At 34.6% G+C, this 18,875-nt stretch overlaps 2 protein-coding genes across 2 annotated transcripts; both read left to right on the top strand.

Moving 5' to 3' along the window:
• Positions 1–3,746: 3,746 nt before the first annotated feature.
• Positions 3,747–6,389, top strand: LOC143634140 (mitochondrial acidic protein MAM33-like). The gene is made up of 3 exons (XM_077102299.1): positions 3,747–3,860; positions 4,718–5,046; positions 6,182–6,389. Exons 1-3 carry the CDS (start codon positions 3,747–3,749, stop codon positions 6,342–6,344), a joined length of 606 nt encoding a protein of 201 aa, XP_076958414.1. The 3' UTR covers positions 6,345–6,389.
• Positions 6,390–10,289: 3,900 nt separating this feature from the next.
• Positions 10,290–18,830, top strand: LOC143634195 (zeatin O-glucosyltransferase-like). Its single transcript, XM_077102348.1, has 3 exons — positions 10,290–10,365; positions 17,058–17,211; positions 18,161–18,830. The coding sequence occupies exons 1-3, from the start codon at positions 10,290–10,292 to the stop codon at positions 18,828–18,830; spliced, it is 900 nt and encodes a 299-aa protein (XP_076958463.1).
• The last annotated feature ends 45 nt before the right edge of the window (positions 18,831–18,875 follow it).

The following is an 18,875-nucleotide window of genomic DNA, read 5'->3' as shown; positions in this document are numbered from 1 at the left end:
TGCATGTTATGCTATGTTTAAGTTGGAATTATGTTACCTAGTATCAATAAATTTATATATTTATTTTCAGTTAAATGCCTATTAAGAATGATGCTTGTAGGGCCAATAACCTAGCACAAATATGTGAGCAATGTAATCCAACATATGGTTTTCTTAAAAACAAAATTAGAATGAGGGAGCATGTTATGCTTTGATGTGGCATTTACTTTTTTAAAAAGTGATCGAGTTTGAACCCAACATGTGCAACTATAAAGAACAAATTCATGTGGATAACTAGATATGGATGTCAGACTGATAATTATTGGTATAGTTAAAAAACAGCTCGTGAGACTGTTGGTATTGAACTATTCATTGCAAAAGCCAAAAGGTGCTCATATGTTTTTCTAAAGGCGGAAAATTTACAAAATAAAAAACTACTCGCAAGAAACTAGCTGGAAAAATTACAATTAGAAATGCATTAAAGAGTTTTGTATCCACTCGATCTAGTTCAGAAACTAGCTGGAAAAATTTAGAATCTGTAGACCCTAATTTTAACACGAAACAACCGATTCCTATAGTTTCCGAGCCACTTCACTATAGCCGAGCAATGTTGCATATTCTCTGGATGGATGAATAAGACACAAAGGGCATACTATAGAAAGAGCACCCTACATCTTTCAACTTATTTGGTTCGGTTATTAGCCTTAACTAAACTAAACAAATTGATTTTTGGTTTAATCGGTTTGGTTTATCTGATTAGTTTTTCAATTTATTTTGGGTAATAATCAAAATCAAGCTCGGGCTAAAGTTTTTGCTTAGAAATACATGAAATGAATATAAAAATACATCAAACAAAAATACAAATACATGAAATGGTAATATAAAACATGAAACGAAGATATAAAAACTATAATTATATATATGAAAACATGAGTGGTCCGATTCGGATCGGTAGTATTCGGTTAACAGATGGCACAAAAAACAACCGATAACCGATTTTTGGTTAATTCAATTTCCAGTTCATCGTCAGTTAGTCTTTAGTTCGGTTTTGATTACGATTTGGTCATTGCTCTACCCTGAATTGTTGCACGTATTATCTTTTCCATTATTGTTTTTAGAGAAAACCACGATTTTCGTTTTTGTGGTTTGACAAAATCTGCGGTTTTAGTCCAACAGTTTCAATTTGCTATTTTCATGAAATAGTTTTGTTTTCACTTGTAATTAAACTCAACCTAACTAATTAAGGACAAAATTTCCCCTCATGTGAGGCACACGCTGACAGGTATAACAGCCAGGGTTAACAGGGTTAGTTAGACCGGATTTAATTGCAAGTGAAATCAAAACTATTTTACGAAAACCGCGAATTTTGAAACTACTCTTTTTTTTTTCTCAATTACCATTTTAGCCCTCTATCTTTCCTTGTTTCTTCACTTCATTACTCACTCTTGAACTCTATCCTTCATCGTCACTACCGCCGGCCGCCGTATTCTCGACGGAGCATCAATCAGGTACCACCGGTCTCTCTAATTCACACTCGCTTCCGTCACTCTTCACACACATATAAATAGTAGAATCACACGACCACATTAATCCAATAAACATTAGCCTTATTTTCAAATTAGGGTTTCTAATAACCTAACGCCAATTTGTATCAATCTAAACGAGTAAAACCTTATCGGTATCCGTACCATTGAAAATACTGCAACAAGGACATGTTTGTGTTTGTTCGTTTAACTTTAAACGAACACGAACACTTAATCGAGCATGCATCTTTTGTTAGTGTTCGTTCATTTAAAAAATGAACATGTGCGTGTTCGTTTGTTTAAAATCTTAACGAAAAGTTCACGAGCATAAGTGAACAAAGATAAACAAACATAAATGAACACGCGTAAATGAACAAACAAATATAAAGCCATTAAGTAGATGACTCTTCTAGATAATATATAATTGCTTTCTATTAATATGTAAATGGGATGAGTATCATTACAGAACTCTTAAATTATTTAAGAACTTGAAGGAACTATTAATAACTAATGTTTTTTATAAAAAATTTTGTATGTTAATGTTATTTGGATGTAGTTTTATCACATTTTTATATATATATATTTACGATTACAACAATGAAAATTAGTTTTTTACACATATCTAAATTTTTTTTACATATATGTAAATTTGTTGTTACATAAATTTTACACATATGTAAACTTGTGATTTATATATGTGATTGAAGAGGTAGGTCCCAGCAGAGCCCAGTTGGACCCGCAAGACTCACCTCAAAGAGGGACGTCTGCGCAGTTGAAACCGCAAGACTCACCTTCAACAGGGACGTCTGCGCAAAGGCTAAACTCGCAAGACTCACCTTGAAGAGAGACGTCTGCGCAGAAACCAACTGGATCCGCAGGACCCACCATGCTCAGAGACGTGATGTCCTTACGCGCAGTACGCAAGCTGTTCCCGCAGGAAAAGCCTCCCAATGGTCGACGTACTCCGCCTGTTCCCGTAGTAACGGATACTAGCCATCAGGGAAGGCTACCCGCGCAGCAAGGCTACACGCACAAGGCACTTAACTCTTAAATAATTCAGTAATGTCACCTGAAGAAGGAGTGAGCAAGCCGGGAACACTCCCGCCCAAAGCCGGGAAAACTCCCGCCCAAATGAGCCAGTCCGTACGCTACTGGAGGACCTTTTGTACTGTACCTGACGAGGTATGGACAAAAGGTCTGACCAAAGCAGCGACAGCTCACTGTGACAAAGGAATAGTACACAGCCGGCCTGGTCACTGTCAGCCGCTGCCTACTCACCAACCCCTGTCACTATTAGCCGCTGCCTACTCACCAACCTGTCGTAGCACGTGCATAGCCTGCAGTTGGTGGAAAAGAATAGTACACAGCCGGCCTGGTCACTATCAGCCGCTGCCTACCCACCAACTACCAGCATGGCATGTGCGTAACCCACAGTTGGCAGAACAGGAATACTATTAAGCCGGCTGTACCTTCTTGGAAACCTACCTTCGGCTATAAATACTCCAACACCTTGGAATGGTAGGGAGACATTACATTATCTTACATTATCTGATATCTCATTATCTTATCTTCTCTAGCAATCTCTTAATATACACTTATATTCAGAGCAATCTAGTCTGATTCTCACGCCGGAGGGTGGTCACAAGGAGGTACCCCCCCCCCTTCTCAGTGACGAGCTCACGGTGTCTGTTTTGCAGGTCATCAGAAGAACCATCTTGCCGGACATAACCCTCGTGGGAAACATCTATTTAACCCCCAGATTATCCGTAATCTGCCCGGGGTCAATTAGTGTTTCTTGAGTGATAAAAAATTTATATACAAAATATGGTAAAACTAGTCTCAAACAATGTTAATATATGAAAAAAAAACTAAAAAAATGTTTGGTTGTTATGAGTTCCTAGAAATTCTTAACTTTTTAGAGTTCTGAAATGATTCTAACCCTATGTAAATGAACATAAACGGACACAAATAAACGGACATAAATGAACATAAATAAATGAACGTTCACGAACATAAATGAACGAACGAAACATGTGTTCATGTTCGTTTGTTTATTAAATAAACGAACACAAACGAACTTCCCGCCGAACGGTTCATGAACAGTTCTATGAACGGTTCGTTTACATGCCTAGATGCTGGTACCGGTACGGTATTGGTATCGGTAAAAAATGTAAATCCCTTGCGTATTTATTTGTTCAACAATTACTCATCTATAGCGTACCGATGTAATAGGTATCGATGTCGATGTCGAAGATTGCGACATTGCTGCAAAAGGGGAAGAAGGCTTTGGGAGATCTGGAGCTGCTCAAAATCCTGCAATCGGAGATCCAATATGAGCTCTCTAATGATCTTTACAAGGTATTGAACTATTGCAGTGTGATCAAGTGTCTTGTTAATGCATGCATTTCTCACCATTAAGGCTGTAAACGTTCAGCGAACTGTTCGGCGGGAAGTTCGTTTAATGAATGAACGAACATGAACAAGGAATTGTGTTCGATTAACTAAATGAAAGACCATGAACATAGGCTATGTTCATTCAATTGTGTTCGTGAACGTTTGATGATGTGTTCGTTTACGTCCGTTTATGTTTGTTCATTAAAGATTTTCTACTATTTTTAATGACTTTTCTAATCTTGTCATATTAAAAAATTAGAACAGTTATCTGAAAAATATTAAAAATCTTCTTAGTGAAAAACGCCCCCGCAACGTCACTGCCACGTAAGCATGGGGTGGGGGGGGGGGGGGATCTCGCCAACTTTTCCATCAAAAACCCATAATGGTTTAACTAACAGCACAATTATTATTTAAATGCAGTGGCGCCCAAAGGGGCTCAAGCCCCCTTAACGCCCCCTTTAAGTTTGGTTGAAATGGTTTGGCTGAAATCATGTTGGTGAGGTGACAGGGACACCACCCCACAACACTCGGTCTAATGAACAAACATAAATAAACAAACACTGACGAACATAAACTAACGCAAACAAACACATTATTGAACGTTCACAAGTTGAATGAACATAGTCTCTGTTCGTGTTCGCTCATTTTGTTAATCGGACGAAAATTGTTGTTCATGTTCGTTCATTTATGAAACAAATGAACATAAACGAACTTCCTGCCAAACAGTTCATGAACAGTTCGCCAAACATTCAGTTCGTTTACAGCGCTAGTTTCAGTTCTCTACTTAATGCAGTTATTACTCACCATGAATATTAATTCAGAATGAAATCGGATCGTTGGGGGATTTTGTGATTGACTGGAATTCGCCACATTCTAAAGACATTGTTATGAGGAAAAGATGCGAATCGGGTGAAGAGATTGCTGTATCTGCATTGCTTGGTGAAGGAACATTTGTTGAAGATAACATGTATCCCAAGGAAGCTGACATGAAGGTGTGCATCAAGAAGAATGGGTTGAGGTCTATATTGCAGTTTGATTGTAAAGTTTTAGATGAAGGTCAAAACAATATTGATTTTCATATTCAAAATGCTTATTATCTGAAATCACCCACTGATTTCGGTTCTTCGGTCTACAAAGGTCCTATTTTTAGGTAAGTTTCTTTTGCCTGATTATTGTTGTTATGGTTAGAATTTGAGTTATTCATTGTTTATACGGAATCTTGTAACTATGGTTAACGAGTTCCGTGTTTTAGTGCTTAACCTGAAGACACCCATATTTTGTTGATGTCAAAAACACTAACCTTACCCACTTAAAGTCATGTACCCGGACACGACCCATTTAACCCGTTTGTCTAAACGTGTCAAGCGGGTTAGTGAGTGGTATCAAAGTTGTAAACGTGTTAACTGAGTTGGTGGGTTGCAAAAAAGTGGGTTTAATGGGTTAGTGGGTCAGAAACCTGTTTAATTAAAACATGGTCTGCTTAACCTGTTTATTAAAACATGGGGTTGTGACCTGTTTATTAAAACATGGTCTGTTTTCCAACCAGGTTAAGTATGCCAACTCAAAACCTGATTTTCGTGTGGTGTCAGAAATTGTCATCCCCAGCTAATATAGCCTGTTTTAATAAAACAGGTCACAACCCTGACACACAACCCGCTTAATAAATGGGTTAACTTGAACATGGCTCGTTTAATACAGGGGTTAATTTGCTTAATAAATGGGTTAACTTGAACATGGCTCGTTTAATACAGGGGTTAATTTGCTTAATTTTTTAGTTTTTTTTTTAAGTTTCATTTTAGATTTTATAGGGTACTATTTAAGAAGTGTTGGAATTTAAATTTGATATTCGATTTTTAGAACTTCCTGCGTATTAATTTTTGAAAGTGAAATTAAATTTTACGTCTTGAAATCGTTATCAACTTTTTATTTCCATCAACTTTATTTGTTAGTTCTAACTACTCATTTTCCAATTCTTTCCGTTGAGTTTCTCTAAATCAAACTAAAAGATAATAAAAAGACACAAGCTATAAAACGAAAATCAGTTGAATTGTAGTAATTGGTTGTTTACTTGTTTTCATTGTTATTAAATCGCTAGGGGTTACTCACATTCGCAAATGAATATTATACAGGTTGACCCAAATATGAAATATGACACAATTTTAACTGTCTGGCACGACACGGCGGATTAATATACGGGTTGTGTTCGGGTTCACCAAATCAGTATCATATGTTTCTTGAATTTTTTATATTATTTCTTGATTCGATTTTTGGTTTATCTATCGTAGTGATTTGGACCCTGCTTTGCAAAAAGAGCTGAAGCAATACTTAATATCTAGAGGAATACGGAACAACCTCACCGCCTATATACTCCACCATATTCACCACAAGGAGCAAGATCAATACATAAAATGGCTTCAGAAATTGGAAGCCATGGTGGCATTAAGCTAAACCATATTTGATGAAACATCTTTTAGCTTTATGATTTTAATTAAATGTACCTTAACTACTCTACAGAGTTTTGGCTCTAGATTTATGATATTTGATGGCTGTCTAATATTGTTATAATTAATATTGTGACGTTATCGATAGAAATCTCTTCTGGTTGGTCGGCCTGGCCCGTCCCGGCTTGATATTGATAGTTTGATACTGATTTAATATAAGGAGAAACCAAAGTATTGATAATCAGTGTTGGATGTGTGTTGACTGAGCTTCATTCATTTTATCATTTAAATCATGATATTTGAAGTTAAATCTTTAAAATACTTAATTCCTCTCACGGGGCACGTCGTGGTCTAGGCGCTGTGACCATGGTGAACACTGTGAGCCACGACGAGCGTGGAATGAGATGGACTGCACCATGAACCACGATGGGCGTGGATTGAAGTGACAATGGCGGATGGCTCACACGCGAAGAACTTGTTGAAGAAAGAAAGCTTATATCTTTACATTTAGTTAAAAAAATAGCTCTTCTATGATCTTTGGTAAAACTTGTTTAAGTTCTTTTAATATCTACATAGTGTTATTTAAAATTAATTGAAAACTAGAAATGGATATTGAAGTGGAATGCGAAACCACTAACCCATGATCTTACCATTCGTTTTACAAATATCAGTTTTTTTCTAACAAATTATTTATTAACCAACCGCATAGTAGGCTTATTTGGGCTACTCTAAAAGTATAGCGTCAATTCATGTGTCAGATCAGTTTTTACCTCTATCTTCATTTAATAATTAACAAAATAATAATATTCAATAAACATTTTCTTCTAAATTTTTAATTTATTTTACAACATAGAAAATAAATAAAAACCGAATGTTTCGTTACTTCAAGAAATTTCAATTACAATATTAAAATAACAATCACGGGTCTAAATGTGTAACATAAAATTATTCGATATGCTCCACACGATCATATAAAAGGTTGTTCTGAGTTTTTTTGAAATCGCATCTCAAGAATAATGTCCTCATATTCTTCTTCATCCGTTGGCTGCATCTTCGTTTTCTTGAATCATATTATGTAAAATAATTCAAGCATACAATATCTTCTGATTCCGGACGGATGTGTCATAGTGAAGAAAGGAAGCATAATTTATTTGATTATTGTAATATTCGACTTATTATTTAAAAATATTAAGAAAGTTTGCAATAACACGTAATTATCAAGTTATTTAGTTTCAACAAATACCACAATTGATATGATCCAACTAAAAGTCTAAAAATGACAACATGAGAAAAACGCTATCACACAAAGGTTATCAAACTCTACAAATGCATGCGAGATCTCATAGTATATGCATAACATATATAGAGACAATTTGTTGGTTGTTTGAGGTACGAGAGAGATCGTGCGTAGGGGTAACAACGTTAACAAATATATTAATAAGAGAGATAAGAACCATTGTGTTCGATACATATATATGTCATATGCTTCGTTTACTAAAGTGTTATATTGCCTATGCGTATATAAGAAACCAAAGTGTTCGACACATATATATTTTTCTTTGGTTTTATACCAAGATTGGCTAGAACCATAACTTGAAGGACTGAATGAACGGGCTTTGATATCAATTAAGATGTTAAATCTGAATCGTTAGATTGTAGTGTTTGGTTCACCGAAAAGACATATCTTAATGGTTCATAAAAACTTTTAATGGTTAAGTTTCAAAAATATGCTAAACGATTATGAGACTACCTCGTTTGATCACGCCTTACCAACAAGATTGCCAAACAGCCTTGAACCAATAAGAGTAAGTTGCGGTTTCGTCCATGTGTTTTGTTCAAATCTGCGGCTTTAGTCCAATAGTTTTAAATCTGCGATTTTGTCCCTGTAGTTTCATCTCACTTGCAATTAAACCCGACCCCACTAACTCCGTTAAGTTTGGTTGCTAAACCCATCAGCGTGCCCCTCACGTGAGGGGCATTTTTGTCATTTTTCTCCCTAAATAAACCCCAACCCTAATTCGCAAGCCCCCTCACGTGAGGGGATGAGGTGTATTTGGAAACAAAAATGACAAAATTGCCCCTCACATGACCGGCACGCTGATGGGTTTAACAATCAGACTTAACGGGGTTAATGGGGTCGTGTTAAATTACAAGTGAAATGAAACCACATGAAATAAAATCACAGATTTAAAAACTATTGGATTAAAACCACGAATTTAAACAAACCACAGGAACAAAAACCGCATTTCACTCTAACAATAAAGAAAGATCAAAATCAATATCAATGAGACGTTTAAAAGTGGATTGAATTGGTGGAAAGTTATTCTATACCAACCCTATTTCTCTTGGTCAAATAAAACGTGACATGCTTAGATTCCTTCTTCTTACTTTAACTCTTTAAAATACCATAAAGGGGTACGGAGAAAATTACTTTTACTCTTTAAATTCTATTTTAAAAGAAGCCATACATAAATGTTAGTTGTAGCATTGCATTGATATGCTTTAGTTGCATTACTTTGTATTTAGCACGTGCACAAAGATATGTGTATCTAGGGCTTCTGATTATTATTTATTTATTTACATGGTATTAAAGATAAAATATTTGGTATTAAACTCTAGCTATTACTTTCTAGAATCGAATTAATCTTGTCGATGCTTCATATTCCCGCTACATGTTGTCGTCCCTATTCCAGATTCCCGTCTAGTGACGGCCCTGTAAATGTGTCTTGGTTGAGCCGGAAAAAATATACTCTTTAAATCTTAATGAACTAAATAATGTAAAATAATTTTTCTAAACGACGTTTAAATTTATAGTAATAAAAATAAACAATTAGCAAAATCATGGAATTTAAATGAGTTTATCACGGTAGTGAGCTTATAATTGTTTAGATATTCTCTCTCTCTCTCTCTCTCTCTCTCTCTCTATATATATATATATATATATATATATATATAGTCAAAAGTGGAGAAAAGGAGAACCATGTCTTTTACATTAAAAAATTCATTTTTACATGTATAAAAATTATTTTTGCATAATCTTTTTGGAGTTTTTACATATAAACAAACACATGTGGAATCCATTTAATTTAAAAAAAAACGGTTGAAAAAAGGTAAAAAATTATATTTTTTAGAAAATAATTTTTTTTATTAGAATGCCTTCTACATGTATTTATAAGCAAAAATTCCAAAAAACTTTATTTTAAAACTAATTTTAACATGTGAAATCGAACTTTATATTAATTTTTTACATGTAAAATGCATAGTTCCGACCTCATCACTTTTTGAAGTTTCCCATTGAACCCTCCCAATATCTGGAATTTTTTGTGCCCCCGATAAAAACGTGCACTGACCTGGGGCCTACATTGCCCACCCCAAAGCCTGGCTCCCTCTACGCTTTACAGTTCTAGTAGGTTTGGATATATTTTCACACGTTTGGTCCCCCTCCTTTTATAATCATTTTTCGTGCAAAACAATCTTTTAGATGTATTATTTTGTATTTACGGCATTGGCCCCATATATGAGTCTACTGTTTCTCCTTTTTATATATCAAGTGTTCACACTCACTCATTCTACTTGTTAAGTATCTTCATGCATTTTAACATGGAATTAGAGCTAAAGCTCTTGTTAGAAAACTCTGGCTATTACTTCTTAGAACCGAATCTTGTTAATGCTTTAGATTCTCACATGGCCATGTCCCTGATCTGGATTATTGCCACATGCTTATTTTTATGTCTCTCATGATGAGGAGGTAAAAGAATGTGTTTTAATGTTTAAATATCGTGTGTTTTAGTTCTTTATAAATATATCGAACACAATTACTTTGATCGCTTTTATGATTGCATGTGCTCGGAGTTTAAAGGAGCTAATTCTGAGCATTCAAGATGATGAGGAATCAAATTAGGGATACAAAGAAGCAATCGAGGGGTCAGAACGGCGAACGAGCATCAAGAAAATGGAAAACGAGGATGTGGGAGACACCTCCATCGAAGCTTATGGTGGAGGCTGGGACAGAAGCCATAAAGGCCACCGTAAGGCAGTTTCTACACACCGTAGGGGCAGAGTCCGCCGCAGCTTATGGTGTCCCTACCGTAGTTTAAAGTGGACCCCACGAGGAAAGTCGATTTTTGGGTTTTTCTTCCATATTTAAGCCTGTTTTAACCTTAGGTTGAAGTATCTTCAGACCTCAGTCGTTTTGGATGATTTTGGGAGCTCCAAGTCATCAAATCAACACCCATGAATCACTAAATCATCCATGAATTCATCCTTCTAACCAAGAATCAAGAGAACCAAAATGCAGAGGCAAGGCTAAACCACTGGTAACTACTTTAGGTAGGGATGTTTAAAGTCGGATAGTGAACCGAATATCCGAAATATCCAAAGAGATGGTGAGACGATATTAGGGAGAATGGAGACGAGTTGCTGGTTTTTGGCATGATGCGGCCAAAGAAGAAGATCCACATCAGCAAATCACTAACCGAGTTAACATCCGTTAGTCGCAGCCCGTTAAAAACAAATACATCAATAGTTGGGACGGTCAGCAGGCAAGTGTAAAGTTGGGACTGATATTTACCAATAGGCCATAGTTGGGATTATTTAAAACCAATATTCCTAATTATAAAAAATTTTAAATAACTACTTTTAAAAATATTTCGAATATCTGAAATATCAAAAAAATCCAAAATTAATAAAATAAAAAAAAATAGTTTGGATAGTTCGGATATCCGAACTATCCAAAATTTTCAAAACCACTACCAAATCCGATTTCGTATATCCAAATCTCGGATATATGAATTTTTGGATAATTTGGATTCGAATTTTTGGATATTTCGGATATGGGTTCAGATTTTTAGAACACCCCTAACTGTAACACCCCGACTTTAAGCGGAATAAGCCCGGGTGTACCATACAAATCACTCATAAGCTCGTAGCACTATTAATAGTATTCCATAATTCGCAAGTACATTGGTGTGTGTGTATAAATATATAAGTGCGATACAACGATCGTCATGCAATAAATATTCAAACATAAAGTAAATGAAATCAAATAGTGTCGTCCTTCCGTTCATTTAGCCAAATCTGTAGAAGTCGAGGAAATGAGAACCACCTTACGTAAACAAACGAAGTCGTAACGTTAGATGGCGCAGGTCGTCCTCGGACCCTCCCTCCCACTATTTGTATGCGTTTGCGTAACTTCCATCATAAAAACTGTAAACACGTGCACATAATTCACGGATAATCATAAACAAGATGCGAGAATAATATTAACATGAACGATATGTGTGAATCTGTTTGTAAACAATTTCATAACTAACAATAAAAATTTGTGACATGCTACACCCTAAAAATATTAAAAGCGTTAAAAAGGGGTTATGAAAAACTTAATTGTTAAGTAAGCGAGTCGAGAGCGAAAAATGCCTTTAAACGAGTGAAACGACAAAGTTCGGTTCAACGAACTCCCCTATATAAATAAATAGCTAGTCTTAAAAAGAAGTTGCGTAAAGAAAATAATTTGGCGAGGATGTTCGGTGTCACACCCCGGCTGGCTGTGAAATGCCGGGGAATAACTTATAGATTGCTTAAAACATATGTAACAACTATTAAAGTGGCAATATTATCATTATCATATTAAATCTCAAGTACACAAGTTTGAAACGAAAATAACATCATAACAAAGCAAACTAACTATTACATCCTGTTATTTAAAACGACCTAAGGCAATCTATTGTCTTCGATATTGATTTTCATCACACATTCATATCCACAGCACATATATAAAATAAAAGTCAACTAAAAATAGTTGGTGAATTTTCCATAAGTTGTTATATAATATAATATGAGGCAAAAATCATACAATTCCATGAACATGCATATTAAACAAGCGAGTAATGAAATATGCAAAAATATTGATGAGGCCCTTTTCTATTTGGCATAAAGTCTAAATAGTAAGAGGAGCATATGAATATACTTATTTTGGCTAATGCGGCTATGATGCAGTAATAAATACAAATCAAACATAAGGCATAATTCATACAAGCAAATACTAGCGCACAAGTTCATGATATGAATTGTAGTTTGAAGCAATGAGGCTAAATAAAACTAAGTGCTTTGCTAGGATATATATGCTACCCCCAAAATATTAAAAGAGTAAAAAGGGGGGGGGGGTGAGAAACTCACTTGTTAAGTAGCGGGAAATGAGAGAAAAAAAAGCAAAGATGTCTTAAGTGAGTGAACCGACAAGGTTCGATCAACGAACGACCCTAGATAAATAATTAACTTGGAAGGTTGAGGAAGAATAAGAAAGATGGCCGCCATGTTCGGTTTATAAATTCTTAAACAAAAAAGTTTGTTAAAAATCTAATTTTATTTTATTGTTATAAGTTACGTTAAAAAGGTTAATTACTTGATTTATAGTCAATTTTATTTTAGTTTTAGGAAAAATATAGGTTATAATATTTGTTAGGCAATTTTAATGAGTTCGGTTCCGAACTGAATATTATTTAAGAAAACATGTTAAATGAGTGGTTCGTTTTTGGTCGTACATGAACTCTGTTTTGAGTCGGGTTTATGCCTAACATGTTTGAAATGATAAGATAAAGTGTCATGTTGGAAAAGTTTAGTTCGGTTAATTAGTTTTGTAAAAGTTAGTTTTTAACATAAAACTTTTATAACCGAAGATTAGACGGGCTGACAAGCGGTAGTGAAACACAACCATGACTGTCGACATAAGGTGACAACATGGTAATGATCACAGGATGTGTTTTACCGAAAATAAATAAATAAATAAATTACCCAATCATGGAATAACAAAGAAAACGAAAAACTTGGAACGGTTTGACCTTCTTAATCAAACTTGGTCTTTAGCATAACTTGGGAAGCAAGAACACAATTGAGAGTGTAAAATATTGTGGTAATCAATTTGTAGAATATTAGAGGGGTTTATATAGGATGAAATTTGTTAATAACAAGGCAAGGAGGATTAATTACAAAGGCTAGTAAAATGGCTTGTCTTTAGCAATTTTAAACAAGAAATTAATGGGTTTTTGACCCAATTGATGAAGGGGAAAAATAATTAACTAGATTATGGTCTATGTTCATTCAAGACTTTTAAAAACAAGTCAAAAGGCTGAAAATCTGAGAGGAGGAATTCATGGCGTTTGACCTGCAAGGAAAAGTTGCACTGGTAGCTCGTCGCGTCGCCGCGCGACGAGATAGGTAGTCCTCGCCACATTACACGACGAGACTAGCCAAAGAGGAATCAAAAAGACCACGCCGCGTCGCGCAGCGAGCCTGGCTATGCTCGTCGCGTGGCGCTGCCAGCTTCTGGGGAAGATTTTTTTAGAAAAATTACATTTAGTCCCTGGACTTAAGGTTAAGTGCATTTCGAGCACAAAACTTGATTTAATTAGGTTTAAACGACGCGATTGGAATGAAAACATGAATAAATATTAAATCAATAAATAAAACAAATAAATACATAATGAAAGCGAGATTTTATTAATAAATGCAAATCTAAAAATTTAAAATAGGTCAGGTTCGGGTTTGAAAAATGACGAATGTCACATTCGGTTTTTGACAAAACAATTTACAAAGAAAATTTTTTTTGGGTTTATTAAAAATGTTTTAGGTTATTTGATTTGGTAAGTTAATTTATTTTAGTCTTGAAAAAATAAATGGGTTATAATAATTATTAGTTAATTTAGATGAGTCCGTTTTCTTCCAACCAAACAATTAATTAAGAAAACTAGTTTAACGAGTGATTCATTTTTTTGGTCAGACACGAACCCAGTTTTTGAGTCGGGTTTTTTAAAAAGATGAAGTAGTATGATAAGAAACATGCTTTTTCTTGATTATTAGTTTGTAAAAATAAAAAGTTGACTTTTAAACATAAAATTCGTAAGCCGAACATAAGTGAGACGATTACGAAGAATGATACGTCTCCATGAATGTTGTTTGTGTTGTCATCATGGAAACAATAATTACGCGTAACGACAAGAAATAAACATTACCCGGGGATTGAATCACAAAAGAAAAAGAAAATAATAATTCTTGAGCAATTGACTTTTGAAAGTCAAACTTGAGACTTGAGAAAAATTGACAAGCTTTGATGATTTTGAGTGTAATTTGATTGTGCAAAGAAATTGTAGAGAATGAGTGAGCTTTATATAGACTCAAAATCGTTGATAACAAGGTCAAAGTGAGTTAATTTAATAGCTAGTGAAGATGATACTTATAAGGCTTAAAATCATTGATTTTGATTACTAATAAATTACTATGACAATTAAATGCCTTTGTCTCAATTAATGAAAGAAAGATGAGAAAATACTTTGGATTAAATTTGTAATATCATAAATAATAAAACAATATTATAAATATAAACAACATCCTGAACATAAATACAAAACAATTCACCATTTTATTACTAAATGAAGATCGACAGGTTTTGGAATTTTAAAATGGGTCGGGTTTTCGGTTTTTAAAAATGACGAATGTCACACTAACTTCAGGTGTAAGGTTTGTATGAACCGACTGTGTTTGTAGTTTCTATCTATGATTGGATTGAGTTTTGATTTAATAATTCAGCAAATCTAGCTTTACATTTATTTAAACTGATTAAACAGTTATTTTACTGGGATTCTCGTTTCTTATAAATCAATTGGTTTGTGTTCATCAACATTTAGTATTAAGTTCTTATAGTCATTGAAGCGTTTACCTTTGATCATTAATTTAAATGGAGTTTTATATTAATAAACTTGCAGGTAGGTAGACCACATCCAGTTGTGTCAATTCGTCGGATTAGGTTCCGTGAATCATTATACCAAACTAACGTGTCTAGTAATTATATATCAAAACTAATCAATGAACCATGTCTATGTAGTTATCCATGAGATAAGAGTTACAATTGTGCACTTCATTGCATTACCTGAACCTGATGTGTAGTTACACTTTTCTCATATTGATTTTATAAGTTACAATTAAATTGTTTTCTGAAAGTATTTTCACAATAAAATCATTTAAACTTCTTGACATCGTCTGTCCGCTTTAGTATAATTAGATTAAGTAAAAAATGAGTTTGAACTGCACTTTCTATTGATTCCCTGTGGAGACACTCTAAATTATCCGTACTAGTTATAGAAATTTAAGCTTTCTGAATACTTTTTTTTTATTACAGCACGACATACATCAGTTTCAAGCTACATTTTACAGTTCAATATTCTCGATACATGTTCTTTCAAGAAATCCTTTTTTCGGTCTATATAGACTCCATTCCCTCTTCTCTTGTTCGAGTTTTTGTTGCTGCTGCATTGAAGATCCAAGTTCTTAGTCTGTTGAAGAATCTTTATGTTTAAGATGAGTCGAAGAGGTTCCTCAGAACTTGGTAGTCTATTGGTTGTTTCTTCGCAACTTTAATACATGCCTCCATCATCTTTTATTTTTGGTATCATCAGTGGAATAACACTAGAATATGTTGTGAAATTAAGTATATATTTTTTCCATATTTGAAAATGTGAGATCATTTACTTGTAAGACTTGTAATATTTAAAATGTTTAGATCTATACAATCAAAATGTGCCTAATTTAGAGGGTTTGTCGCACTGACGACCCAAGGTTTTTAGAGGCCTTAAGCTAACTATTAATTTGAGGCTTTTTTCAAACTATTTGAATATAAACCCTCCTCCTTTATCCGGGCTTGGGACCGGCAAAAATAAACCAAAATATTTATAGTTGGCGGAGTTAATTTTTTTTAGTCATGTCGTGCCAGTAAAAAACTATGTTCATATGAAATTTATTTTTCTAGCTTTATTGGATGAACATTGCTAATGAAATAATCATAATCAATTTCTGCTAAAAAGTTATTCTCAATCGGTAAAAGAGTTAAACCGTTTAACATTTCTTGTGACATTGTAGATCTTAAATAATTTTTATCAATTTTAATTTGGAAAAACTAAGTTATGTGGAAGCAATGATTGCAAGAATAGTTAACACAATGTTATAGGTAATATAAGCATTTGAAAAAAAACCAAAGTTTTTAATATATTATAATACGTGTGATGGATTCTAAATCTATAATATCCCTTAGCATTTTTAGTTCTTGAAGTAGATCTAAACCATCAATATCTACCTTACCATCATGTTTCAAAAAATTTTTAAGATTAATACACTTCTTTTTTAAAATTTCTTTACCGAATGATTTTAACTTTACTATACTAAACAAAAACCCAAAAATAGTTTCGAATTCTTTAAATTGGTTAAATCTAATTGAGTGAAGGTAGAGCTTGATCTACTATGTACAAGTTTAAAAATATCTCATTTTTGTAATTCAATTAAAATCTCCCTTTTAAGTCTTTTTTGCTTTTTTTGCATAACCAGATTCGTAAGTTCGGTGTCAATGTTAAACAAGTAGCAAATAACAATAAAAGAATTAGTGCATATTTTAAATTTCTAAACTCTAATACAACAGTTGAGCAAGAACTCAATTAGGGTAAATTCTAAATTTCTAATACAATTGGGCAAAAATTCAGTTAGGACAGATTATAAAATGCCAAATTATTGTACATATAATAATATAAAGTGATAAGAATAAGCTAACCTCAAATTGGCATATTATAATAGCAACATAGTAAATCCACTTGAAGTCTTGAAGCAGAAATCGAAATCAACAGAGACTAAAACTCAGGCTTCAGCACACACCTGAACTAGAAATTGAAATAAAAATCGCAAGAAACAGAAGCAAGAAAGAAACAGAAGCAAGAAAGGATCTATAATACGTGTAGAGTTCTTGAACAACCGATCTTGGAACTCCTTGAAACAGAAGCAATAAAGGATAATAAGTTACTTTGGGCTCTTGGACCCTTTAATCCAGTGAATATACAAAGGTGACAACAAATTTATAAATAATCTAGATTAATTATAAGTTTCATGTAATATTGCATGCATTATTTTATGTTCTTTCTTTTTAAACAATAAATTTGTTTTACTTTCCAGGACTTAAGCCCATAATCTTTAGATGTTTAAGAAACTTTGGGTCTCTCTAGGCCACCAAATCCAATACATTATTTTATTTATTGCACGTATTTACCTAACCTTTAAAGGGTTCAACCATGGGACCCCGGTAAGGGTGGAGGGATCAACTCTCTTATCCATATTATCGCCACATCATATTTTTTTCATGATTCCCTCTCATCCATTAACCCATGAAACACATCTTTCTAATCCTTCACACCATGGGATCCGGTAAGGGTGCCGTGGTGCGGGAAATGCCAGATGATTGGTATGACTTTTAGGTGGTACCACTACACCTAGGGCCGTGTTCCTGCCAGTAACAACCCAGTTGTTGATCTCCGGCCCAGATGCGTGCCAGAGACCGCCCCTTACCCTAAGGTCGCTGTATGCAATATGGTAGGGATGTTCAACTATCTTAATTTCGACTTCTCGGGTTAATAGAAATGAGTTATTCAGAGTTTTGAAGTTTTAAAACTCAATTCGAATTTCAAATCAAAATCGCAAAGTTGAATTTGATTCAAATCTGATATATAAATTTGAATAAATACATATTTGATTTGAAAATTCAAAAACTGAATTAAAAAATGGAACCTCAATTCAGATCGAATGTTGAGGTTATGAACATGATTCGAATATTAAACACCCTAATGAGATGTAAAAGGTCACGGGTTCGAGTCCTAAACAACCTCCTACGTAAATTAAGGGTAAGGATGTCTACATTAGGCCACGATCCGGACCCCACGCAATCACGCATGCATGAGTCTAGTACACATGATTTTCCCTTATTTACATAACCATTAACTAACATTATATTTGTCATAGTCGGTCAAAATTCTCAGGAAAAGATGGTGGTCCAGTCGAACAATGCCTTAACTGGCTTGACAAACAAGCATCCAACAGTATGATCTTTGTTTCTTTCGGAACAACCACTTCATTCTCGGAGCAACAAATCATCCAGATAGCGATCGGGTTGGAAAAGAGCGAACAAAAGTTCGTGTGGGTGGTTCGAGGCGCGGATAGAGGAGATTTTGAAAAAGATAATGCTATTAGTATCAAACTCCCAGAAGGGTTTGAAGACCGTGTCAAAGATTGGGGCTTGGTGATTCGAGAATGGGCCCCACAACTAGACATACTGGCACACCCATCAATTGGTGGGTTTATGAGTCACTGTGGATGGAACTCGTGTATTGAAAGCATGTCAATGGGTGTGCCAATAGCTGCATGGCCCATGCACTCTGACCAACCAAACAACACGATCTTGGTAACCAAGATTCTTAAAGTAGGAGTTGTAGTGCAAGATTGGTGCCCGAGAGAACAAGTGGTGGTGGCAGTGGTGGTGGAGACGTCAGTGAGGAGGTTAATGTGTTCGAAGGAAGGGGAAGAGATAAGGAAGCGAGCGGTGGTGATGGGCCACTGCATAAGAAAGGCAGTGGGAGATGACGGTGTTACTCAAATGGAAATGGAATCGTTCATTGACCACATAAATAGATAATAATTGATGGATATTATTCATTTATTCATCAATTATTTGATAGAT

The sequence above is a fragment of the Bidens hawaiensis genome, unplaced genomic scaffold (genome assembly GCF_021521415.1).
Source record: "Bidens hawaiensis isolate Kalapana, Puna unplaced genomic scaffold, B.hawaiensis_p1.1 tig00007028_1, whole genome shotgun sequence".
Lineage (NCBI taxonomy): Eukaryota > Viridiplantae > Streptophyta > Magnoliopsida > Asterales > Asteraceae > Bidens > Bidens hawaiensis.
This window is presented reverse-complemented; position numbering and strand designations above follow the sequence as displayed.